This window comes from Lottia gigantea (assembly GCF_000327385.1).
Source record: "Lottia gigantea unplaced genomic scaffold LOTGIsca_32, whole genome shotgun sequence".
Taxonomy (NCBI): domain Eukaryota; kingdom Metazoa; phylum Mollusca; class Gastropoda; family Lottiidae; genus Lottia; species Lottia gigantea.
Genome location: NW_008709073.1, coordinates 435,153 through 458,002, shown reverse-complemented (window position 1 = coordinate 458,002; position 22,850 = coordinate 435,153). Strand labels below are relative to the sequence as shown.

The window sequence follows — 22,850 nt, the reverse complement described above, 5'->3', positions numbered from 1 at the left end:
ATCGCTGTTCTTTTTGTTCTTGTTATTTATAAAAATAAGATTTCTCTTTAAAACTTCATTGCTAACAATGACATCTATAAGATCGTTATCATTTCTTCTGTCCACTGCCCCTTTCTCTCTTTCTTTGAAGAATTTTTTCGGACAACTTGTTCAGACTCATAGTTAACCTCATCACTAAGGGTGCCTGATTCGTCAACAACATCGTCATCACTGTCAAACAATTCTTCTTGTCTCAAATCTTCATCACTATAATAATGAAATATTACAGAATACTAAAATACAAAATATGCAACATACCAAGAGGAAGGGGAGGGGTATTTTCGTAAATTCATAAAATTCGATTATCTGGAATAATTGGCTTTAATATAAAATGTTTACTGATTGGTGCACACAAGTTTTGGTTCTGGTACCGGTATCGGTATATGTGTAGGAGAGGAGGGAATAACTAAATATTGAATTCATGATGTCCACTGACACTCAATTCATTGCCACTGCCTTGCCTGGTCTTAGACCTATATTAGTGATAGAGAAGTGACGATAACAACATTGCTGGAATAGGCTAAACGACAAATCTACACATTAGGTTTCATGTCAGTAAATGTCCTTCACACACTATAAAGGTCATTGTATTAAACCATATATAAAAATCAATTTGTGACTATTTTTTCAGCCATCATGCTGGTTGAACTTTTAAGGTCAAATGGCTTAAAACGCATGCGCAGTGAGACATTATTGGGAAAATCCCTTATTATCATATCATTATAATATCATTAGCATAATTTATTATTAAAATTTGACAGACAAAAAGTTCGACGTGTGAAACCACGTCGCGCTTACGACGTTCTACTCGATCCAAGATGGCAGGTAGAACGACAGGTCGACCCAAATTATTAATCGCGGTAAACTGTCGAGCCAAATGGATTCAAACGTCGAACTTTTCATGTGCCAAACGAACGTATTGATTTCAGCACATCAGAAGATCGACATATGAACTAGGCCTAAGGTTCGTGAATGTTGAATGGTTGCTGCAACTATTGTAGACTAAGCTCAGGAAGGTGTGTAAAAAAAAAAAAAAAAAAAACGGACAATATGATAACAAACTTGAATGAGATTCAAGTAGAATTGTTGACATATGTGACTTAGGTCACTTGATGGAGATAAAAGTGGAAACTTTCAAATGGTTATAAAACTGAAAGTTAACATCTTAAACAAAAATATGCATTGGCTATTACTTTTTTCAGGTCACAAAAGCTTATCATATCAATATGGTGGCTGATCTGTTCTTCAGGTTAAATTTTGTGTATGGACAATGATAACTTGTTGGAAAAAGAAAAACATTAAAACTAGGGATGGTACAATGGGGTGAAATTTTTGTGCAGTGGCTTTTTTAAGGCAAAATTATTCCTAGAATACGAATCTGGCAAAATTTTTCATCTATGACGTCATTTTATATTAGGGTTTGACTACTTTCCAAAATGGTTGCCATTTACCAGAATGTTTACAATTTTTCGTATGATATTTAAGGTAACAACTCTTTTCTGAAAAGATAAATAGATATTTACTTTTCGTATTTCTTTCAAACTTTTAAATGATATAGAAAGTAACATATGCATGAGAATGGGAACCGTTATTGACGTCATAACGCTTTGAATGACGTCATTTAAGCATTTTTTGAACGATGTCACTCGTTTTATTGTTTAAGCTATAATTACAATTTACTATTCATAAAAAGAAAATTGGAGATAATAAAGTAGTTATTTAGAATAAAATTGTTTATTGTCATTATAATGATGATGTCATTGTAATGATGATGTCATTATTATCTTATGTCATTGTTTTTTTATGATGTCACTGTTTAAAGACTTCACCATTTTAATACGCCCACATGGAATTGTGAACGTATATTGCTATCACCCCTGTCCGTCTGTTGGTCCGTTTGTCCGTCGGTCCTTCAACATTTCTTGTGAACACAATAGAGACTACAGTTTTTCAACTGATTTTAATGAAATTTGGTGTGATCCTTTATGTTGAAGAGACCTTGGTCAAGATCGAATTTGATGATCTTTCGATCAACTGTTTTTGAGTTATTGCCCTTGACTTAGGAAAAACGCGTCAAAATTTGTTTGTGAACACAATAGAGACTACAGTTTTCAACTGATTTTAATGAAATTTGGTGTTATCATTCATATTGATGAGATCTTGGTCAAGTTCAAATTTTACGATCTTTCGACGAACTTTTTTTTAGTTATTGCCTTGACTAAGAAAAAACGCGTCAAAATTTGTTTGTGAACACATTAGAGACTACAGTTTTCAACTGATTTTAATGAAATTTGGTGTGATCATATATATTGATGAGATTTTGGTCAAGTTCGAATTTGACGATCTTTCGATGAACGTAATTTGAGTTATTGCCCTTGACTTAGGAAACATGCTTCAAAATTTGTTTGTGAAAACAATAGAAACTACAGTTTTCAACTGATTTTAATGAAATTTGGTGTGATCATTCATATTGATGATCTTGGTCAACTTCGAATTTGACAATCTTTTAATGAACAGTTTTTGAGTTATTGCCCTTGATTTAGGAAACACGCATCAAAATTTGTTTGTGTGAACACAAGAGAGACTACAGTTTTCAACTGATTTTGATTAAATTTGGTGTGATCATGTATATTGATGCGATAATTTGATGTGTTTGGATTATTGATATTGATTTTTAAAAATTTTGTGGTATTTCCCAGCATAAATACCTGGCAGTAAATATATATATCAATGAATTCAAACTATTAAAATTTCTTTAATATGAGAAAATTCATACTTTAGTCACTAAAGACTGTTATATCATTTCTGACAGCTGCCAGTGGGCGTATGTTACCTTGCCTGGCAAGCTATCTTCTTAGTTGTGATTAGTGAGCACAGTGCAATTTCTACAGCCAATTTATGAATAAACTCAGTGAACTCAAACTACGGAGTGACAATGTCATCAAAGAACTGTGTGATGTTTGTTATAAAGAGATACATTTTTATAATACAGAAGCTAAATTACCATCTGGTGTCATCATTATGGGGAGAATGATGTCATTATGAAAAGTACCAGAAAAGGGACAAAAGATGATTATTAGAGATAGTAGCTCATGAAATAAGTCAAGATTAGAAAAGAAAGTATATCCCATGTCCGAGAGAAGCATTGCTAAGAAAATTAAAGATGATTATGAAACTCTCATTGAATTACGCAAAGTAGAGTGTCGCGAAAGTAAATTTAAAACTGCAAAATGGATTGAGAAAGTCAATACGTTCAACAAAAAATGACCTGCAATGCATACAATATACGCTACATGGATAAGCAGTACGAGAAAAAGATGGAGTTAAAATGTGCCAAGATGATCATTTGTTTTATGAAGATAATTGTCATGGTTCTTATATTGCACGTACTACTCCATCAGTGCCACGAAAATAGAGAAAGCTGAAGATGCTAAAAGACAGTTAATGATGAATAATACTAGTAGTATATGTCTTTTCGCATATGACGCATTTCACTCCTGCGCATGCGCAGCTTTTTCAATGCGTCATATCCGAAAAGACACAACTGCTAAAATGTATTATAACAGACTCCCTAAACTGCTAAAATGTATTATAACAGACTCCCCAAACTGTATTATAACAGACTCCATATAAATTACCCAAAGCACAGACAAGAATCACTATAATAATACAGTAAAAAATAACCGCATTAAAAATGTCTTTAATTTTAAAACACGAAAAAAAAAAATTCGAAGGAGACAGTTTCTTCTCTGCGCTAACATCTCTCATCCCCAAAGTGGCCAATTTTGTCTCAAACAACAAATCTCTCATTTCCTCAGAAGCGCAAGCTCTTGGTTCTGTGGCAAAAGCAGGAGTAAATATAAGCGATGCAGTGAAAACATCTGACGAACTTAAAGAACTGCAGCTAATAAGAGAACTAAGAAACAAGAGACTAGAACGACAAGCCCTAGAAAAACAAGGAAAAGGGTTTAAAATCATTGGATAAAAATGGCAAGCAAAAATTACAGATTGGATCCAATCTTTCAATTGTATGATCCGATTCAATATTCGTTCAACAAGAAGAAAGAGGATTACGTAATCATCTCACCATCGATAGGGACAAAGACCCAAATAAACGACGGAGGAAGAGTTACCTTTGAAATTAATTCGTTGTCCAATTGGTTGCTGCTTTCCGATGCCCATTTCCGATGCGATTTTAAAATCAAAGACGCCGCTCAGAATCGAATTCCACAAACCAACACGACTTTAGAAAACAACTTCTTTCCGTCTTTATTCAGCGAAATGGTTTTGGAAGCTGGTTCAAATCCGATAGAGACCATAAAACACCCCACAGAGTTTGACACAATGTTGAAAACGGTTCTGTATCCCAAAAACTACGATTCAGTTTCGGGATGGATTCCCGATGTCGGTGACGGAGAAGTTTTAAAATAACCGGTCAGAACTGTAGCAAATGACGCAGGCCTTGCTAGGATAAGGGTAGTTGCTAGAAACACACTGGAAAGAGTGACTCGCGGAGTAAATCACGGATTTGAAAAACGAGCGCTTCAATACAACAATGTTGTCGAGAACAACAGATGGGGTAATTACGTTAATTGGAAGTTGTATCCTTTATTTGGTCTCTTGGAACACAGAAAGGTCTCCATAGGTTTACCGTATAAAATTCATTTGCAAAGAGAAATCAACGACAACAAGATATTCTTTGGTGAAAACAACTCTGACGCAAAATTGGAAATAACGAATATCCAACTTTACATACCGGTAATCACTCCTTCCGTAGAAGTGGAAACGAGAATATTCAACTCTTTAACCAAAGACATAGAAATTGCTTTTCTTCGTCGTAACACGGTAGGTAGCACGACTTTAACGGGAGAATCCACCACGTGGCCAATCACCAACACCGTCACACCAGCGAGATATCTAATGGTCGGTTTCAAAAACTTGCCAGACTCTCAGACAAACAAAAACAACATTTTCAGAGTGGCATTGAACCATACTCAAGATCCCATCATTCGCAAAGTTCAAGTCAGATTGAACAACGATAATTACCCCAATCAACCTTTGACAATTGATCCTTCCAAAAAAAATTACAACAAATTGTACAGAAACTATAAAAACATGTGCGAATTGTTTGGAAATACGCCTCAGTTTGAATACACAGATTTTTCACTCAATCGTCCAATCTTTTGTTTCGATCTGTCAGCTCATCAAGAAGATCTTTTCAAAACAGGGGTAAACATAAATATTCACATCGATAAAACACAAGGAGATGTGACCGGCTATTGTTGGAAGAAGCAAAACATTTGATTAAAATATCAGATAGAAGAATGATAAGAATTGAATAAAAAAACACCCTTTAGAAATGAAACCAGAAACTTTAGTTATGAAAATAATAGAAGCTATGGAAACGAATTCGCCGACTCTAATAACTTACAACGGTAAAAAAGTGCATATAACCCAAAAGATTATCGATGAATACAAACATTGCAAAGTCAGAGATGATATAGACTTGGAAAGAATTGATGAGAATTTAACTAAAAAAGGTGGATTTTTACCTTTCTTACCTTTAATCTTTGCTGGTTTAGCTGCAGCCGGTACAACTGCTGATGGAGCTGCTGGGATAGCCAAAGCTGTCAACGATAAGAAAGCTGAAGCCGCTGCAAACGCCGAAGCGCGAAGACACAATTTGGCAATGGAAAGAGAAGCACGAGGAGGTTCGGGAGTAGGAGATATATTAGGGACGGTTAAAGAATTCGGACAAAGATTTGGCGAAGAAACCAAGAAAACCGTTAAAGAGGGATTAAGCAAATTAATAGATAAAATCTACACTGGAGAAATGAAGGTCAAACACAAGGGCAACGCCATATTTTTTAAAAACATACATTCGGGCGAGGGAATCTTCCTTTCAAAGTATAAAGGCAACGGGGTGATTTTTGGTACGAAAATGTAATAAATAAAAATGGGCAAGAAATTCAAACATTCGGACATATTTCCTAGTAACCCAATGCTCATGTGCATTTGCGGTAGTTCAGGTTCTGGGAAAACTCATCTCACTTTTAACATGTTGACAACACCAAACCTTTTAGATTTCGATTCTCTGTATATCTACACAACAACACCAGAGCAATCGTATTATAAATTCCTCAAAGCTTTGGAATATTTACCAAAGAAAGACGTTCAAGACATATTTCAATATTACGAAGAAAACGAAGAAGAAGTGGAAATAAAAGATATCATAGAAAACTTCATTAAATCAAAGAATCCATCTTTCAATCCAACGGATATAAAAGTTTTTCTTACGAAAAATGTTAATGATCTAGACTTGTCTAATATTGATAGCAATCGAAAGAACTTAATATTGTTTGACGACTGCGTAGCGCAAAGAAATCAAACTGTTCAACAAGAATTCTTCACCAAAGGAAGACATCACAACTGTCACTGCATATACCAATCCCAATCTTTTTACGGGATGGATTCTATGTTCATTAGAAAAAATGCAAATTGTTTTTTATTATTTGAATTAAACGATAAAGATTTATCTCAAATCATTCAGTCTATAAATCACAGAATGGATAGAGATACATTTAAAAAGGTTTGTAAAGCTCAATGGAGAAACCCAGATGATTATGGATATGTATTTGTAAATACTAGAAAACCTGCGGGAGAAAGAGTTATGATCGATATATGTTAATTTTATTTTTTTAAAAATGACGGATTGGAATAATTTTTTAAAAAGAAATAGAGAATATATCAAAGCTAAGAATAAAATAAAGACCCAAGTTGAAAATAACAGATTACAACAACTCGGATTAACGGAAAATCTACAAACTCTATTTCAACCCATATTAAAAAGTCAAGAAGATATTAAAAAGAGACTCGCTATAGAACCCACGCCTCGTATAGAACCCACACCTCATCACCCCAAAGCGATTGAATATAGTGGTGTTATAATTAGGACAGTAGATGATGTAAAACGTCTTTTTTCAAACCCTAGCCCAGAATTACCAAAAAGCATTTCACCAATCATTGATGAAGCGGGTTTGTTGTTCAATGGTTTTAGAATAAGATTTAGGACAAATACCCCCGAATTTATAATTGATACAAAAGATTACATATACACATTAACGAGAGGGTTAATAGATTTAATGAATGGCGAGGACGTTGAAATTGCCGATTATAAGGATTTAGTAGCATACTCAAAATTTCTAGATGCAATAAGAAAGTCGGGACCCGAATTCGATGATATGGTGGCATCTGGACAAGGTATAACGTTTTTATCCGACGACAATAAAGAATTGCTTAATAGATTAGAAATAATATTAGCGGCCATGAAAGAAGGTCATCGATCGGACAGACAATACAACGAAGTCAATGGCATATTAAAACGACTTCTGGAGAAAGAAATCATCTCTAAAAAAGACTATATAAACGTCATTAAAAATGTCCAATAAAGAACAATTGTTCGTTATCACCTCGAATAAACCAGACATCAAATTGTCTCTAGACAACGAGTATGAACTCGATCGCAATAAACAGTACGAACTGGGATTAAAGTATTTCTCCGTTTACAATTCCATTAGAAACATCAGCGAAAAAAACAATCAACTAAAAATATCGACGGATAACGGAGTTACGTTCGAAACCATAAGCTTACTACCGGGGAGCTACGAATACGTAGCCATCAAAGAATACCTATCCGAATACGCAGGAAGCGAGAACGGCAAAAACAATATCGAATTCGAAGGTATTTGAATCTGAACAAAATAAAACTGATCTTGAGAAATAAGAGTCAAGTCGATTTCAACATAGAAAATTCGTTGAATGCGTTACTAGGGTTCGATAAACGAATATACGCGCAATCGACATTGGCGCCGCACAAGGCCAACATCGAGAACGACATCGACGTGATCAACATTCACTGTAATTTGATCAACGGTGGATTTTTCAACAAGCACAAACGTCAAATCATATACAGCATACCGATCGGATACAGAATTATAGAGAAACCGTTTCAAACGACCTATTTACCAGTCAATTCTTTCATGATCAAAGATATAAATCTGGAAATCAAAGACGGTAAAAACAGGTTCATAGACTTTGGCAACGAAGAAATTGTCATTCAACTTCATTTAAAACAATCTTCATTCTCTTCTTGATTAGAAAGATAATCAAAATCATCAAATTTATAGTTTTCGTCAAAACTATACTCATCTTTGTCGTTGTAAGGATACATAATTCCTTCACTGTTTGGTGGTTTTCTTTTAACATTATTCAAATAACTTCTAAAAACTTTAGTTTGTTTATCATTTGGAATAACTACTCCATTGGTGAAATTTTTTTCCCATGGTTTATTAAATTCGTTCGACACATCATGTCCGCTTGCTAACTGAACATAATCTTCCACACTTACCTTATCATTAGAATAACCTTTAAACGTTTTCTTTTCTTTTAAAACACCATCAGAAGTCAAAACGATGTTGTATTTGACTTTTGGTGCTAAATATAAACCAAATATAATTCCACCGTCACCGTAATCGTTTTTACCTTTGCAATAGTCTTTTTCGGAGACTAAACCAGCTCTGTTTAGTTTTTTCCAATTTTTGGATGAAATGTACAAACTATCGGTGTTGGTATAGTATATTTCGGGTTTATAAAATCCATTTATGACGTGAATGAAATTGTTCATTATTTTTTTACTGTGAGATAAAACGAATGATCCCAAATGACTAGGTGTTAGTCGTGTAGATTTACTGTCTTCGGTAGTAATCTCTTTTTCTTCAATTTCTGTTTCAACAATATATTGAGTATCATTAATTTTCTCATAGGTTTTAACGCGTGAATCAAAGTTGGCCTGTAAAGTTGCTTCATTCCATAAATGTCTAGTTGTGAATATATCTTTCTGAATTGATTTACCATACAAGGAATTACCTAATAATTTCATGCAATTACTACCCACGATATTACCTTCTCGTTTATATTTATTTCTTAAATCTCTCAAAATTAAAATATAATCTCTATAGGGTGGAGTTTTAAAATTTTCTTCGTAAACTATACCATCTAACATTCTAATAATTCGTCCACCGGCTTTCACTATTTCTTGAATATCGACCGATGTTAAAACGTTGTGACAGAAACCATTTCTGAACCTGATTTTGTTACCAGTTTCCTTTTTACCTTCTTTATTGTGAAAGTGATTTTATCTTTAGCTCGTATCAGTTGGAAGAACATGTTTTTGGGATAGTCAAACCACACTGTTAAAATAGCTGTTCTAGGTCTGAATTTTTGTTTATTGAAGAGTTTTACAAATTCTTTTTCTTCTTCTGGTAGAAACGCTCTTCCACTTTCCGCTCTCGGATATTCACTGTCTAAATCCGACATGGCGGAAGCGTATAAACCGTTAGCATCAAATGCCATTAGTTTAGTACATTCTATTTTTTTAAGTCTCGAATGAACCGCCGATTTGTCTTTTGTGCTTGGGCTGTATTCTTTGAATAAATCAATTATGTTATTACTTTCTGTTTGTGAAATATATTCCTTTAATACATTACAAATTTCATCCATTTTGTTCGTTTCAAATGATTTTCTATTTGCCGAAACTCTTCCTCCTTTAATAGATCGTCTGATAAAATTTCTTATAAAAGGATTAGTGTGCGAATAAACTTTTTCTATATTTTCTTTTTCGGTATGTTTCGCAACCATTCTAGTAGTTTCATACCATTCTTCTTCCACCATTTCTATATCGTAATGATATAAATAATACCAACCCTTTAAAGATAAAGATGGAGCCGTTAGATTATTGGACATATTCTGGTTTACAACTTCTTTTGTAACTTGGTTGTATTTTATCAAACAAGCTCCCAAACAGAGAGTGTCTCTCTTGTCGTAAGGTTCCCATTCGTGTCTCAATTCCTCCCAGTTGTCTTGTGTGTATTTAGCGATATATACGTCGGCAATCTTTCTCAAATTCGCGGGAAGATTGGAAGAATTTCCCCATGCAGCCAAACTAGAGGATTCGTGTTGATAGGAACACGTGAAATTAATATGTTGTAAATGATTACCCTTTATTTCTTTCTGTCTTTTCCATTTTTTCTGTAAATCTTCATCCGTGTATGGATTAGATAAAGGAAAAGATAGAATTCCTCTGGGTGTTTTTAAAGGGCAATGCGTTAGTTTTTTTGCATTTTTAAGCACGATCCAGTTGTCGAATCCACTGCCGTTATGAGAAATTAATATTAATCTCTTTCTATCATATTGACCTAAATATTTCAACATTTGATCTATACAATCTGTACCTACAAATAGTTCTACTACATTCATTAGTTTATCATAAAATTCTTTTGGAACATTATCAGTAGGATTTATACTTGGAAAGATATTTTTTATCGTTTCTAACTTTTTTCTTAGTTTTTCTAAATTAAAGTGCAGGCATTAGGAATTGCTCTTCGACTGTTTTTTTCTGAATACGTTTCGCAACCCCAAGCGAATAACGCATCATCACTCATACTTGAAAGCACGTTTAGTTTGAGGGGTAAAACCTGTGTTACTGCGTTGTCGTCTCTACACGTTTTCCACACCTGTTCGTAATTGTCTTCTATTTCTTGAATTCCCAAACTTTTTTGGCTTCTTCTAATCAAACAGAAATGCGAGTTGTGTAAGTACAAAACCCAATCTAATTCATCGTGAACGTCTCTGGGGTGAAAATGTCTGCTTTTGGGATTATAAATTTGAAACGAAGTGTTAAATTTCTTGTTGAATTCCTTCATTCTAGCACAAGTCATCACTCCTTTTCTATTTGCTTTTGAAAACCCGTTGATGTATTCTTGAAATTTACACGTTAAATCTTTGTTCAAAACACGATTGACGCATTTGATAAAACAATGACCATCTGTAGGTATGAAACAATTTTCGCCTTCGTATTCATTAATCTTTTTAAGCAGATCAGTTCCTCCTCTGCCAACTCTCGATCTTTTTATTTCTTGGAAATTGTCTTTCATTAAAATTATTTTTCCTGTAAAATACCAATCGGAAGCATCAGATTTTTTGTCCATATTTGAAAAGATATTGTGAAAAGTTTTGGCATTGAAACCGAGGAGTGACATGTATTGTCTGTGATTCCCTTCCTCGACTATCTCTCCATCTATTTTAATTTGTCCTGTGAATGTTTTAAGTTTATCAGAGATAGCCTTGATAACATCGGAAAATAGGGCGTTTTCTATCAATGTTTCATCGTCTGCAAGTTCGATTTTATTCATATTTTTTTAAGTATATATTTTTGATTATTACTTTATTTTGACCGCTGATATTTCTGTATGGAATTTGTCCAAAATTTCATTGAATTCTTGTAATTCTTCAACTGTTATGTTCTTGTCTTCTCTCGATCTTTCGAAAAAGATGTACAATTGATTAAGATACATATTCAAGATATCCGTTTTCTTTTTATAATGAGCTTTCTTTTTGCTCGTGAAACCTAAAGTGATGAGACCGCAAGAAGTCGTTTGAATGGCTGTTAATGCAGCCAATACGGTTGGGACGATGACCGGAAGCATTAATCCACCAGTCACGGCCGTTGCCACCATTACTCCTACCGTTAGAACTGTGCTCGCTGTTTTGAAAACAGAATCGATTCTACTCCATGTTTTCCTGCATGAATTGTACTGTCTCAACTTTATTTTCAACTCTTCTTGTTTGTCTATCATATATTGTTGTCTGCTTTCGAGTTCCATTTTTTAAGTCGTTAAATTAAGTGAATTTCCGATAAATGGAACCACGGAATATCGTATAGAACATTGTTGTTTGACCTAGCATTATCATTAAATTTTCGGGTATTAAAAGTAAAAACATTTACGCGTACTAACGACATTTCTTTTTTCGTATGGTCCTCTTTAAGATGATAGGAATATTTTATTTTTTCTTTTTCGATGTTTATCTTGGCTCTAAAAATATAACCACCCGCATTAAGGATGGAGTCGGAACCTTCGGCAAACGATAAATGCACTATAAACTCTCTTTCTTGTTGACTTTTATGAACATCGATCATAAACAAAATACAGTTTTACGTATTCAAAGTCTGTTGTTCGTAAAAACTCGTGACTGCTCGATTCTATTTTTCCGGGTACTTGTGAGCGTCGTGGAACTTGGACAATGTTGGTTGATGGTGGATTTTCCGTCTCCAATATCATATCTAAATCTTTGATTCTAAATCTATTTATATCTTTATTTTCTACTTCCATTTTTCGTTTCAATTTCCTGATTCCTTATATCAATCAAACGTATATTCTCTTCCAAATTACCATCATTGAATAATGAAATATGTTTGACGGCCCTACCGCCTTGTTTGAAGACTACTTTTTTGACTTTAACCTTCATGGGAAACTCTATTTGAATCAGACAATTACCTCGAAAAGTAAACTCTTGCTTTTCGCCAATATCGAATACGTTTTTAGGTTCTCCGTATACGAGAGTACCTACTTTTATTTCTGCTTTGAATCCGTATTTGTTTGATTTATAAATTTGGTCTTTTCTATCGAAGACAGTGTCACTTTCGAATGGAAGATTGAAATAATACGATTTGTCCGTGACAATAGCTTCTAATTTGCTCAACTTTTTCTCTTGTGTCAAAAAATCGTCATGAATTCTAGATACCAAAAGATTGACCTGTTCTTTAATATAATTTTTCATATCATCTCGAAATTTATTTTGAAGAAAGTTTTTAATCACACCCACTTCTTTTTCTAATTCGTCCGTGATTTTAGTATCCAAAGCAGTCAATTGTTGTTTCAACGTATCTTTGTCAGTGGGAAGTGTGTTAATTATATCTTGAACATCTGATTTTTGCTTCGCGATCTTTTCGTTCAAATTGGATATCAAATTCGGTTTTGTCCGCGGTCTTGTCTAGTTCTGCTAGCAATTCGCCAAGTTTTCTTTCCAAAACGGTTAGTTTTCGTTTCAATCTATCCTCGTTTACATTTGGGTTGTCTATTAAACGTTGGACGTCTATTTTTACCTTCGTAATCTTTTCGTCTAATTTAGATATTAAATTTTGCAACTGACTTGTTTTATCCACTTGAATAAGACGTTTCAAACTCGTTAACTCTTGTTGTAGTTTGGGTTCGTCCACAAGATTTTTAATATTGCGTCTGATGAATTTTTCACGTCAGTTATTCTATTTTCAACATGGTTCTTATCTATTTGAATTGCGTTTATTTGATCCAGTAAATATTTCTTGTTCACGGCATCGTTATCGTTTCCTGGAAACTTTAAATTAGTTATTTTGAAATTGTTCATATCGATATCCCCTTGTAAGGTGTCTCCGATTTGATCCACGAAAAATGGTTTCGCTTTGTTTATATACGCCGTAGAACTCATGGGATTTTTAGATTCTAGAGGTAAAGACCCTAATCCAAACTTGTTTGCCATTTTTATTGAGTTAAAATTTATTATAATTTCTTCAAACTTTTCTCCCAAACTCAACCGATATAAAACCCAAAGCGACAGCTGTCCACACAGCTTTTGTCCTGGCATTTGAATTTGAAACGTAGAACATTTGATTGGTTTGCTAGTCAATTTCGTTATCTCTTCTGTCGGTTCTAGACCGAAAGAATCAAAGAAATAAAAGTTATTCGAAGAATCTTTGTGTAGAGCAGAGTGATGAACTCCTTTTTGATCCGACGTGCGAATGTTTGTGATGGCGTAAAATTTACCTTTCTTGTATTTCAGTTCATCAATTTCATCTCGCATGCAATAATAAAACGGCGAGACGTTCAACTCCTTGGCCCATTTCACAAGTTGAAAATTTGTGGTTGTGTCTTTTCCGTATTTATCGAGAAATGCGTTCATTTTTTAAGTTGATTTTTTTTAGGTGTTTTTCGAAGTAGGCAGAAAGTATTGCTGAAGACCCAATTGACGAAATATATACGTAGTTTGTGTTTGAAAAAACTTGTATAACATTCTGATAAAACACATTCAATAATATTTTGAAGATAAATTTACATTTAAATTTAAAAAATCTTAATTTAAGAGAGCGTAAATGCTTGTCGACATCTAAATTTCTTAACCTTTCATCTAAATCTTCATTTTCGAGATTCATTTTTAAAAGTCAGTTTTTTGAAGTTCATTTTGATAAAACCTTCCTATGATTTGTTCTTTGTGTTGATCGATCAATTCATACGTGGGAGGTGATGTGATGTTTACTTTATCAATGATGAATATCTCGTTAGTCCAATAGCAGACGTAACCTTTCTGAAACAATGATTTATATTTAAAAATACGAACTCGATCTCCAACTTTGAATTTGGGTTTAATATTCAAATTGCTAATCTCGTTTTCAAAGTTGTTTCGAGTGTTGACGGACTTTATGATATTCGGGTTATTAGAGGATTGGGATGGCGTCACACCTATAGACGAATGTATTTTGTTATTGTATTCGTCGACAACAACTGGTAATATTTTAAGCCATTTTTGAGATTTCAATTCCGTGAATTTCTTGAATAATTTGCTTTTAAGAGTTCTGTTGAATCTTTCTATCACTACGGCTTTACCTTCGTTATGCGTGCTATAAATTTCAAACCCCAGAGATTTCACATTTCTGTTGTAGAATTCGCTTCCTTTATCAACCGACAACTTTAGAGGTCGTCTGTCGGATTGTTTCATTATGGTTTCGAATGCTTGTTTGACAGTCAGACCCGATTTGTTCTTCAAGGGAAAGACCCAAGCGTATCTCGTGTATATGTCGATCACCGTCAAACAATACTTATACCCTCTCTCGACTGGCATGTTGATTAAATCGGCTGACCAAATTTCATCTTTATCAAAAACTTTGACTTTGAGGTAATGTTTGTTTTTTCGAAATTCTTTGTGAATCTCGTCTGCAATGCCCATACCCAATTTCAATTTTGCCTTCATGAGTTTTATGATAAGAGCCCTCTGTAATTTCTCTTTGAAAGTGGGATTGGGAATATTTTCGAGTTCGTCTATCATTTGTTTGTCTGCTTGGTGTCTGAATGTTACGTCTTTATTTCTGTACAGTATGTCGTGTTTGAGCGCTGCTGCGTCAACTCTATTAACGGGTTCTTCCCCTGGTTTGGGAATATCATTTTCGTCTAAACGCAGATCTAACCTAGTGCCTGGACCTGTATAATTGTGCCCTGGGAGATGTTTTTCTCCGGGATATTTTGCCCATGGGAATCCAGGAAGAGAACCCAATGAATTTTGAATGTCTCCCACACCGAAATACGTTTTAGGAGGATGGACATTTATTAAAGACATATTTGTTCAACATATATTTTTAATACGAAAGATTTAATACAAGGAGGAAATTTGTTGTTTGAGACAAAATTGGCCACTTTGGGGATGAGAGATGTTAGCGCAGAGAAGAAACCGTCTCCTTCGAATTTTTTTTGTTCGTGTTTTAAAATTAAAGACATTTTTAATGCGGTAATATTATACTGTATTATTATTAGTGATTCTTGTCTGTGGTTTTGGGTAATTTATATGGAGTCTGTTATAATACAGTTTGGGGAGTCTGTTATAATACATTTTTAACAGTTTGGGAAGTCTGTTATAATACATTTTAACAGTTTTGGGGAGTCTGTTATAATACATTTTAGCAGTTGTGTCTTTTCGGATATGACGCATTGAAAAAGCTGCGCATGCGCAGAAGTGAAATGCGTCATATCCGAAAAGACATATACTACTAATACTTTTCTACAAGCTGATCTGAACAGAGTGGAGATTGAAAAAGCAATGGGTGATATTGATGACATTGAAGACAATGATTTAAGTTAAGTTATTGAAGAATGATCCTGCTATGTTCCCTCAAGTAAGGATTACAGGTGTTACAGGTGCATGAATGAACAGCTGATGAGGTGTATGGTCCATTGCCTAGCTTCGTATAAAGTCACCACAAATGATTTATACGGTATAACACCTGGTTTAAATGCTGTACTGAAGTATATTCTGCAATTGGTGACTTGTTAATATTTCCCTTAATGGATTTAATTGGAAGGATTATGCCCGAAGACGAAGTTGGGAGCAAGTTCGAGTTTTCTTTCAAAGCCAATTACAAAGTCTGGAGTTGCATCAGAAGAATCTCTCCAGAGCAGAAACTGGAAAAGGTAGATTGATTGGAGCCGTGATAAATGAAATAATTGAAATGCAGCAGCGCCAGTTGTATGAAATGGACTTTTTCAAACCAGAAGCAGAAGCAAATGAATTACTGTTGATTTTAGACCTGGACAAATTAAAATATGCACCATTAACTAATCTTGGATGTGAATCACAACTTGGGAAATTAGATAACAGAATCAGATTTGCTGGTGGAATGACAACAATAACCACTCATTCTAGAATGAATATTGTTTCTTCCAATGGTCTTTTGTGTAATTCTCAATTTGTTGATCTAGCAGATAAAGACAAGAAAATTAGATGGAATTGGGGATCAGAAACTGTCCAGAAGGTAAAACAGCTGGAGGAGTTTCTATCTACTGTAAGAGCAAGCAAGGATATGGCATTAAAGAAGAAAGAAGAATTGAAATTAAAAAAGAATATCAAAATGCTTCAGGCTCTTGAAACTTGCAAAAGACACGGTGGGCCAGTAACATCTTCAACTATACCACTTCTGGAAAGATTGGATCAGAGAGAGTTATTGAAAGAAATTTTTTATTTGAGGAATACAGTAGCACCTGATATTAGACAAAAAAGATGCGTGAAATGTGCCACAGGCAATTTTAGGTATGAAACGTTTTCCGAGAAAGAATTGCGTCAGATAATAAGATAGCTTGCGAGGCAAGGTAACATACGCCCACTGGCAGCTGTCAGAAATGATAAACAGTCTTTAGTGCCTAAGGTACGAATTTTCTCATATTGAAAAAATTTTATTAGTTTGAATTCAATTACACATATATATGCTAGTTATTTATGCTGAGTAATTCCACAAAATTTTTTAAAATCAATATGAATAACCCAAATAAAATAAACAATTAAATCACACAGCTCTAATCAAGGGCAAAAAACAACTTTTGACGCATGTCTACAAAGTCAAGGGCAATAACTCGAAAAAAGTTCATCAAAAATATCTCAAGTTAGAACTTGTCCGAGATCTTATTAATTCCATTGGTCACACTGATTTTCATCAAAATCGGTTGAAAACTGTAGCTTCTATTGTGCTCACAAACTAATTTTGAAGCGTTTTACAAAGTCAATGGCAATAACTCCGAAAGCGTTCATTGAAAATGCCTTAAGTTAGAACATGTCCGAGATCTTATCAATTCCAATGATCATAACAAGTTTGATCAAATTTGGTTGAAAACTGTAGCTTCTATTGTGTTCACGAACAAACTTTTAACAAAGTCAAGGGCAGTAACTCAAAAACCAGTTAAAACTTGTCCGAGATCTTATCAATTTCAATGATCACACCAAGTTTCATCAGAATCAGTTGAAAACTGTAGCTTCAATCCTGCTCACGAACTATTTTTAACAAATTTCGAAGCGTTTTAACAAAGTCAAGGGCAATAACTCAAAAACCATTCATCGCAAATGCCTCAAGTTAGAACTTGTCCGATATCTTATCAATTCCAATGATTATGCCAAGTTTCATCAGAATCGGATGAAAACTGTAGCTTCAATCCTGCTCACAAACTATTTTTAACAAATTTCCACGCGTTTTAACAAAGTCAAGGGCAATAACTAAAAAACCGTTCATTGAAAATGCGTCAAGTTAGAACTTGTCCGAGATCTTATCAATTCCAATGATCACACCAAGTTTCATCAGAATCAGATGAAAACTGTAGCTTCAATCCTGCTCACGAACAATTTTTAACAAATTTCAAGGCGTTCTAAGTCAAGGGCAATATCTCAAAAACCATTCATCGAAAATATGATTCGAACTTGACGAGGTCTTATCAATCTAAAGCATCACACCAAGTTTTATCAAAATCATTTAAAAACTGTAGTCTCTATAATGCTCACAAGAAATGTTGACGGATGGACCGACGGAGAGGGGCAACGACAATATACGACCACATATTCATGTGGGCGTATAAAAATGTACTGTATCACCAGAGTTTCGAGGTTCTTGCGATGTTGAGTCACTTCTGTTGCAATTGTTAAAATAAAATTTGGTTCTATATGGTATATATATATGATAGCAAACTAAAATTAATTTTCGATATCACTTCTGGTTTTGATGTTATTTGCTTGTAAAATTGAAATTTTTAATTCCAGAATTTTGAAGATAATTGAAAATTTCTTTTTGCAATTAGCTAGAATTGTTCATTTAGACATATTAGAATAAAAAAAATCCAACACAGAAGAAACAGATCAACCTGCATATTGATGGAAAATGGAGCCTCAGGGTTAAATCTGATTGGCTTGATTTTGATATCTCTAGAAAAAATAATTAGTTGCGCAAAATTGGACTAAATAAAGTTTTCATCCAATCCCATTTTCAATTTTAAATTTCATTTGATTTCTAGTTTTGATATATTCTTTATTTCTTTTGAATATTTTATTCCAATCAGTTTTTGACTTTTCACCAGACATTTCTTAATATTAAACACAAATATTTTTCATAACTTTTTGTCCTGCTGGTTTTCTTGTATTAATAAATGTCATCAGGATTGTTTCATTGTTTTTTACTAAGTGTTTTTATGTCATCTTTCTGCATACCATGGATTATCGATTGAATTATTTGACTTAAATAGTTATTTCAAATAAAACTAGAGCCACACGTGGCAAATATAGCAATGAAAAAATCAACCTTCAACAACAATTAGTTCAAGTGCAACAGTTCAAAGTGTAAAGTTGAGAAATTTTCATTATTTAAAAGATTCTAATACTGGAAGTAGATGACAGACCTCACAACTGAAAGGATAAGCAGATAGCCAAGGCCAATGACCTTTGATCTTGTAAAGGAGAAGGTCTAAAAAGTTCAAGATCAAGAGATATAAGTCATCAAAGTTTCAAATTGCACACGGCTATAAAACCCGGAAGTAGACATAGGACAGAAAATGTAAAAGTATAAATAGATAGCCAATGCCAATGACGTTTAATCCTTCAAAGGTCAAGGTCAACAAAGGTCAAGGTCAAAAATTGAAAATTTTGAATTTGCAAAACCTGTTCCCTTTTTTAAAGTATGAAGCGAAAACAACAACAACTTCTAAGACAAAGTGGCTCAAAGCATGAGGTAATTGTATGCAAATGTATACTTAGTTACGAGTTATGTCCCTTGCCAAAATGTCAATAATGAGTAATTTAACCCGCATGTGCCACGCCCACCTCAATTTCTTTTGCATAGGTTATTGATATTCAAAATATGATGTTATGTTCCAAATTTCAATCTTCTACATCATACAGGTCAAAAGATATAGGTTAACAGAAGTCAACAAAGGTCAAAATCGAAAAATGCAAATATCCAAATGTTAAAACCCGTTCCTTTTTTGGAACTATAAAGCTGAAACAACTGAGCTGTTAACACAAAGGCCGAAGTATCACTTCCGATCTGGATTTTTTTTTCTCCGTTTTTTTGTAATAGCATTTACTTACGATTAGCATAAATTCCGTTGACCTATTTCAATTACACCAGAAGTTATTTGACCAGAAGTAGATTGTACTTTCAATTGATTCCCTGTTTAAACCCGGAAATAAAGTTAAATATTTGACTGTACCATATTATTTACTTTAGTGATGTCTCTTTGCATTTTAAATATCAGATCAATTGATGCAAAAGTATAAAAGTTGCAAAAAAATTGCAAAATTTAATCGAAAAAAGTGAGCGACAAATTTTCGAAGTTCGTAATTCTGCAAGTGCTATCAGATCAGAAATTACAGACACATTCTAAAAATGAAAATACGCAGAAAATCGACGCAAATATGCACCTTCTAGAGCCGATTTTCGACTTTTTGCACATGTTGAACTGTGGCACTTTCGGATTTGCGAAGATGTTCCAAAATATATTTATGCAACACGTCCCCACTACAGAAGGTCTAGGAAAGTTAATAGTTGCTGTAGCTACTACAGTCCAGGCTCAGGAAGGTGTGTAAATTTCGATAACAAACTGCGGTAGCAAAGTCCCATGATAAAACAACTAGAACTGTTTCCTTAACAGTACTGATGCAGGGTGTGTTACAACATTAATGTACATACGAAAATGGACAGAAATTTGGATAAGAAATTGGGTAATGCGATTCATACAAAATTTTATGAAATTATGGTAATAAATAAGGAAGCTGGTATTGTGCATGAGCATAACACAAATTAAATATTTTCATCAATTTGAGACTTTAAATATACACATACATACCAAGTTTGGTGAAATTTGGATAAGAAATAAAAAAAATTGGTAATTCGCATGCGCACACCAAAATTTAGTATTTCCATAAAGTTCAGAATGTCATTATACACATACATACCAAGTTTGATTAAATTTAAATAGGAAATAAGAAAGTTGGTAATGGGCATGCACACAACAAAAATTCAATATTTCAAGCAAATTTAGAATATGATTATACACATACATACCAAGTTTCACGAAATTCCGATTATTAATAAGAAAGTTCAAGGCATGGATTGGCCTTGTTTTGGCATCCGGAATTGTTCAGAAGACATTTTTTACAGATTTTAGCTTACCTTCAACACCGTTGACAAAAGTGATAAACTTTGGAAAGTTGAACACATATTACAGTATTTGGTAAACCCTCCAGAAATTTATCAACCATCACGAGAATTGGCTGTCGATGAAACAATGCTGAAGTTCAAAGGTCGTTTGAAAATGAAGCAGTACATCAACATAAAACCTGTGAAATGGGGACTAAAACTGTTCATACTTGCAGAATCTAACACTGGATATGTTTTGAATATTATTACATACACTGGAAAGCGTGATGAGACAATTTTTCTAAAACCACACAGACTTTTAGATATTGCTGAGCCTTATTTACATAAAGGACATATTTTATTCATGGATAATTATATATCAGCATTGAATTAATGGAAGTTTTGGAATCCAGTAGAACTTTATCTTGTGGAACAGTTAATTCTAATCGGAAAGGGTTACCGAGTGATATGAAACCAAAATGTGAAAAAGTTAAGAAGTTGAAGTTGGGAAAGTTTAAAGCGAATGAAGGGAAATATTTTGACAGTGACTTGGAAAGATACTCGATCCAGGCATTTCTTTTGCATAATAAGATTAATATTAGTTCTAAACTTTGCCAGAAAGATTTTTTTGTCAAAGTTATTGATGGATTGATTGGATTGACACGTCGCATCAAGGTCATCCGTCAACTGGCCCTGTTGCAAACCCAGATTTACATTTTAATCGCAAGTAAGACCATTCACCTTTTAAATTTGACACACAACTTTTGGATGTTCTGTGTTTAAGGTCAGAATGTGTGCCCATCCGTGTTTCCATTGTTATCATTATATGGCCCATTATAAATTTGATGATCCAGTAAAATCAAAATAGAGAAAAGTGACAGATGAATAAGTATTAGGTATCTACCAATAGATAAATTTTCATGCATGACTAACATAGCCTTGTCATATTTTGCAAATTTGTGATTCTTATACGAATGTATTTTCAAAGTGCTGTAAAAGTAATGTTGAAGTTTGAAGCAAGTTTTGAAATATGAATTATATTATAGAATAATCATGAACTATTATAAAATATGCTTATATGCTAAAATGAAGCTTAGCACACAATTTACTCTCACACTTATTTAAATGTACTAGTAATTTGTATAAACTAAGAGAAAATTTTATTTAATTCTAGCTTAATTCTTATAAAAATCAATATGTGAGTTTGAATTTGTAAGATAGTGTTTTTACTCAAATTAACATTGAATTCCATCTATTTGGATTGAATTCTGTATATTTTTCTTGCATTGAACTTTTAAGTGGCTTATCTTTGGAAATCTGCAGGAAACTATGGCAACAGATTTGTTTAAATATTAGCTTGAAGAGTTCCAAATGTTACAAATTAAAAAAAGGAAGCAAATTTAGTGATAAATTAAAACATTCATTTTTTTTAAATTCAAAATTGCCATCTTGATATGAACTATTTTCGATATTTTCAAAATGTTACCAGAGAAACAAAGACAAAAGTTTCTATATTCCATAATTACAATGAATATCTAATTAGATATTTATAATATAGTGTAAAAATAGCAAATTGTTAAGATTAATCTGCATTTTAGTATATTTGACTAATTTTTATACGCCCACATGAAATGGGGGGTGATATTGCCGTCACCCATGTCCGTCCGTCCGTCCACAATAGCTCGTAAACACTCTTCAAGACACAATTCTTGACAGATTTTGACAAAACTTGGTATGTGTGTTCGTAATCACCCAAGGATGAACCCTATTGAAAATCAGAAGAATCGAAAAATATTTAGCATGAGTTATTGCCCTTGTTCTTGAAAACACGTTCAATTTTTTTGCTTGCACAATTCTTGATGGATTTTGACGAAACTTGACATAAGGATAAAACCTATTGAAAATCAGAAAAATCGAAAAATATTTAGTATGAGTTATTGCCTTTGCTCTTGAAAACGCGTTCAATTTTTAGCTCGTAATCACTCTAGAAGGCACAATTCTTGATAGATTTTGATGGAACTTGGCATGAATGTTCATAATCATCCAAGGATGAACCCTTTCGAAAATCAGAAGAATCGAAAAATATTTAGTATGAGTTATTGCCCTTGTTCTTGAAAACGCGTTCAAGTTTTAGCTTGTAAACACTCTAGAAGGGACATTCTTGACGGATTTTGACGAACTTGGCATGAGTGTTTTTTATCACCGAAGGATGACCCTATTGAAA

At 33.6% G+C, this 22,850-nt stretch overlaps 7 protein-coding genes across 7 annotated transcripts; 4 read left to right on the top strand and 3 right to left on the bottom strand.

Moving 5' to 3' along the window:
* Window positions 1-5,398: 5,398 nt before the first annotated feature.
* LOTGIDRAFT_162024 (hypothetical protein) lies at window positions 5,399-5,986 on the top strand (the record flags this gene model as incomplete). The annotated part of the gene is made up of 1 exon (XM_009057963.1): window positions 5,399-5,986. The coding sequence occupies one exon, from the start codon at window positions 5,399-5,401 to the stop codon at window positions 5,984-5,986; it is 588 nt and encodes a 195-aa protein (XP_009056211.1).
* Window positions 5,987-5,995: 9 nt separating this feature from the next.
* On the top strand, window positions 5,996-6,727 carry LOTGIDRAFT_119798 (hypothetical protein; the record flags this gene model as incomplete). The annotated part of the gene is made up of 1 exon (XM_009057962.1): window positions 5,996-6,727. The coding sequence occupies one exon, from the start codon at window positions 5,996-5,998 to the stop codon at window positions 6,725-6,727; it is 732 nt and encodes a 243-aa protein (XP_009056210.1).
* A 16-nt stretch (window positions 6,728-6,743) lies between these two features.
* On the top strand, window positions 6,744-7,487 carry LOTGIDRAFT_162023 (hypothetical protein; the record flags this gene model as incomplete). The annotated part of the gene is made up of 1 exon (XM_009057961.1): window positions 6,744-7,487. One exon carries the CDS (start codon window positions 6,744-6,746, stop codon window positions 7,485-7,487), a length of 744 nt encoding a protein of 247 aa, XP_009056209.1.
* A 674-nt stretch (window positions 7,488-8,161) lies between these two features.
* On the bottom strand, window positions 8,162-10,353 carry LOTGIDRAFT_162022 (hypothetical protein; the record flags this gene model as incomplete). Its single annotated transcript, XM_009057960.1, has 2 exons — window positions 8,162-9,132; window positions 9,183-10,353. The coding sequence occupies 2 exons, from the start codon at window positions 10,351-10,353 to the stop codon at window positions 8,162-8,164; spliced, it is 2,142 nt and encodes a 713-aa protein (XP_009056208.1).
* Window positions 10,354-10,445: 92 nt separating this feature from the next.
* On the bottom strand, window positions 10,446-11,288 carry LOTGIDRAFT_162021 (hypothetical protein; the record flags this gene model as incomplete). The annotated part of the gene is made up of 1 exon (XM_009057959.1): window positions 10,446-11,288. The coding sequence occupies one exon, from the start codon at window positions 11,286-11,288 to the stop codon at window positions 10,446-10,448; it is 843 nt and encodes a 280-aa protein (XP_009056207.1).
* A 961-nt stretch (window positions 11,289-12,249) lies between these two features.
* LOTGIDRAFT_162020 (hypothetical protein) lies at window positions 12,250-15,300 on the bottom strand (the record flags this gene model as incomplete). The annotated part of the gene is made up of 2 exons (XM_009057958.1): window positions 12,250-12,821; window positions 14,916-15,300. 2 exons carry the CDS (start codon window positions 15,298-15,300, stop codon window positions 12,250-12,252), a joined length of 957 nt encoding a protein of 318 aa, XP_009056206.1.
* Window positions 15,301-16,186: 886 nt separating this feature from the next.
* Window positions 16,187-16,810, top strand: LOTGIDRAFT_162019 (hypothetical protein; the record flags this gene model as incomplete). The annotated part of the gene is made up of 1 exon (XM_009057957.1): window positions 16,187-16,810. The coding sequence occupies one exon, from the start codon at window positions 16,187-16,189 to the stop codon at window positions 16,808-16,810; it is 624 nt and encodes a 207-aa protein (XP_009056205.1).
* Between the last annotated feature and the right edge of the window lie 6,040 nt (window positions 16,811-22,850).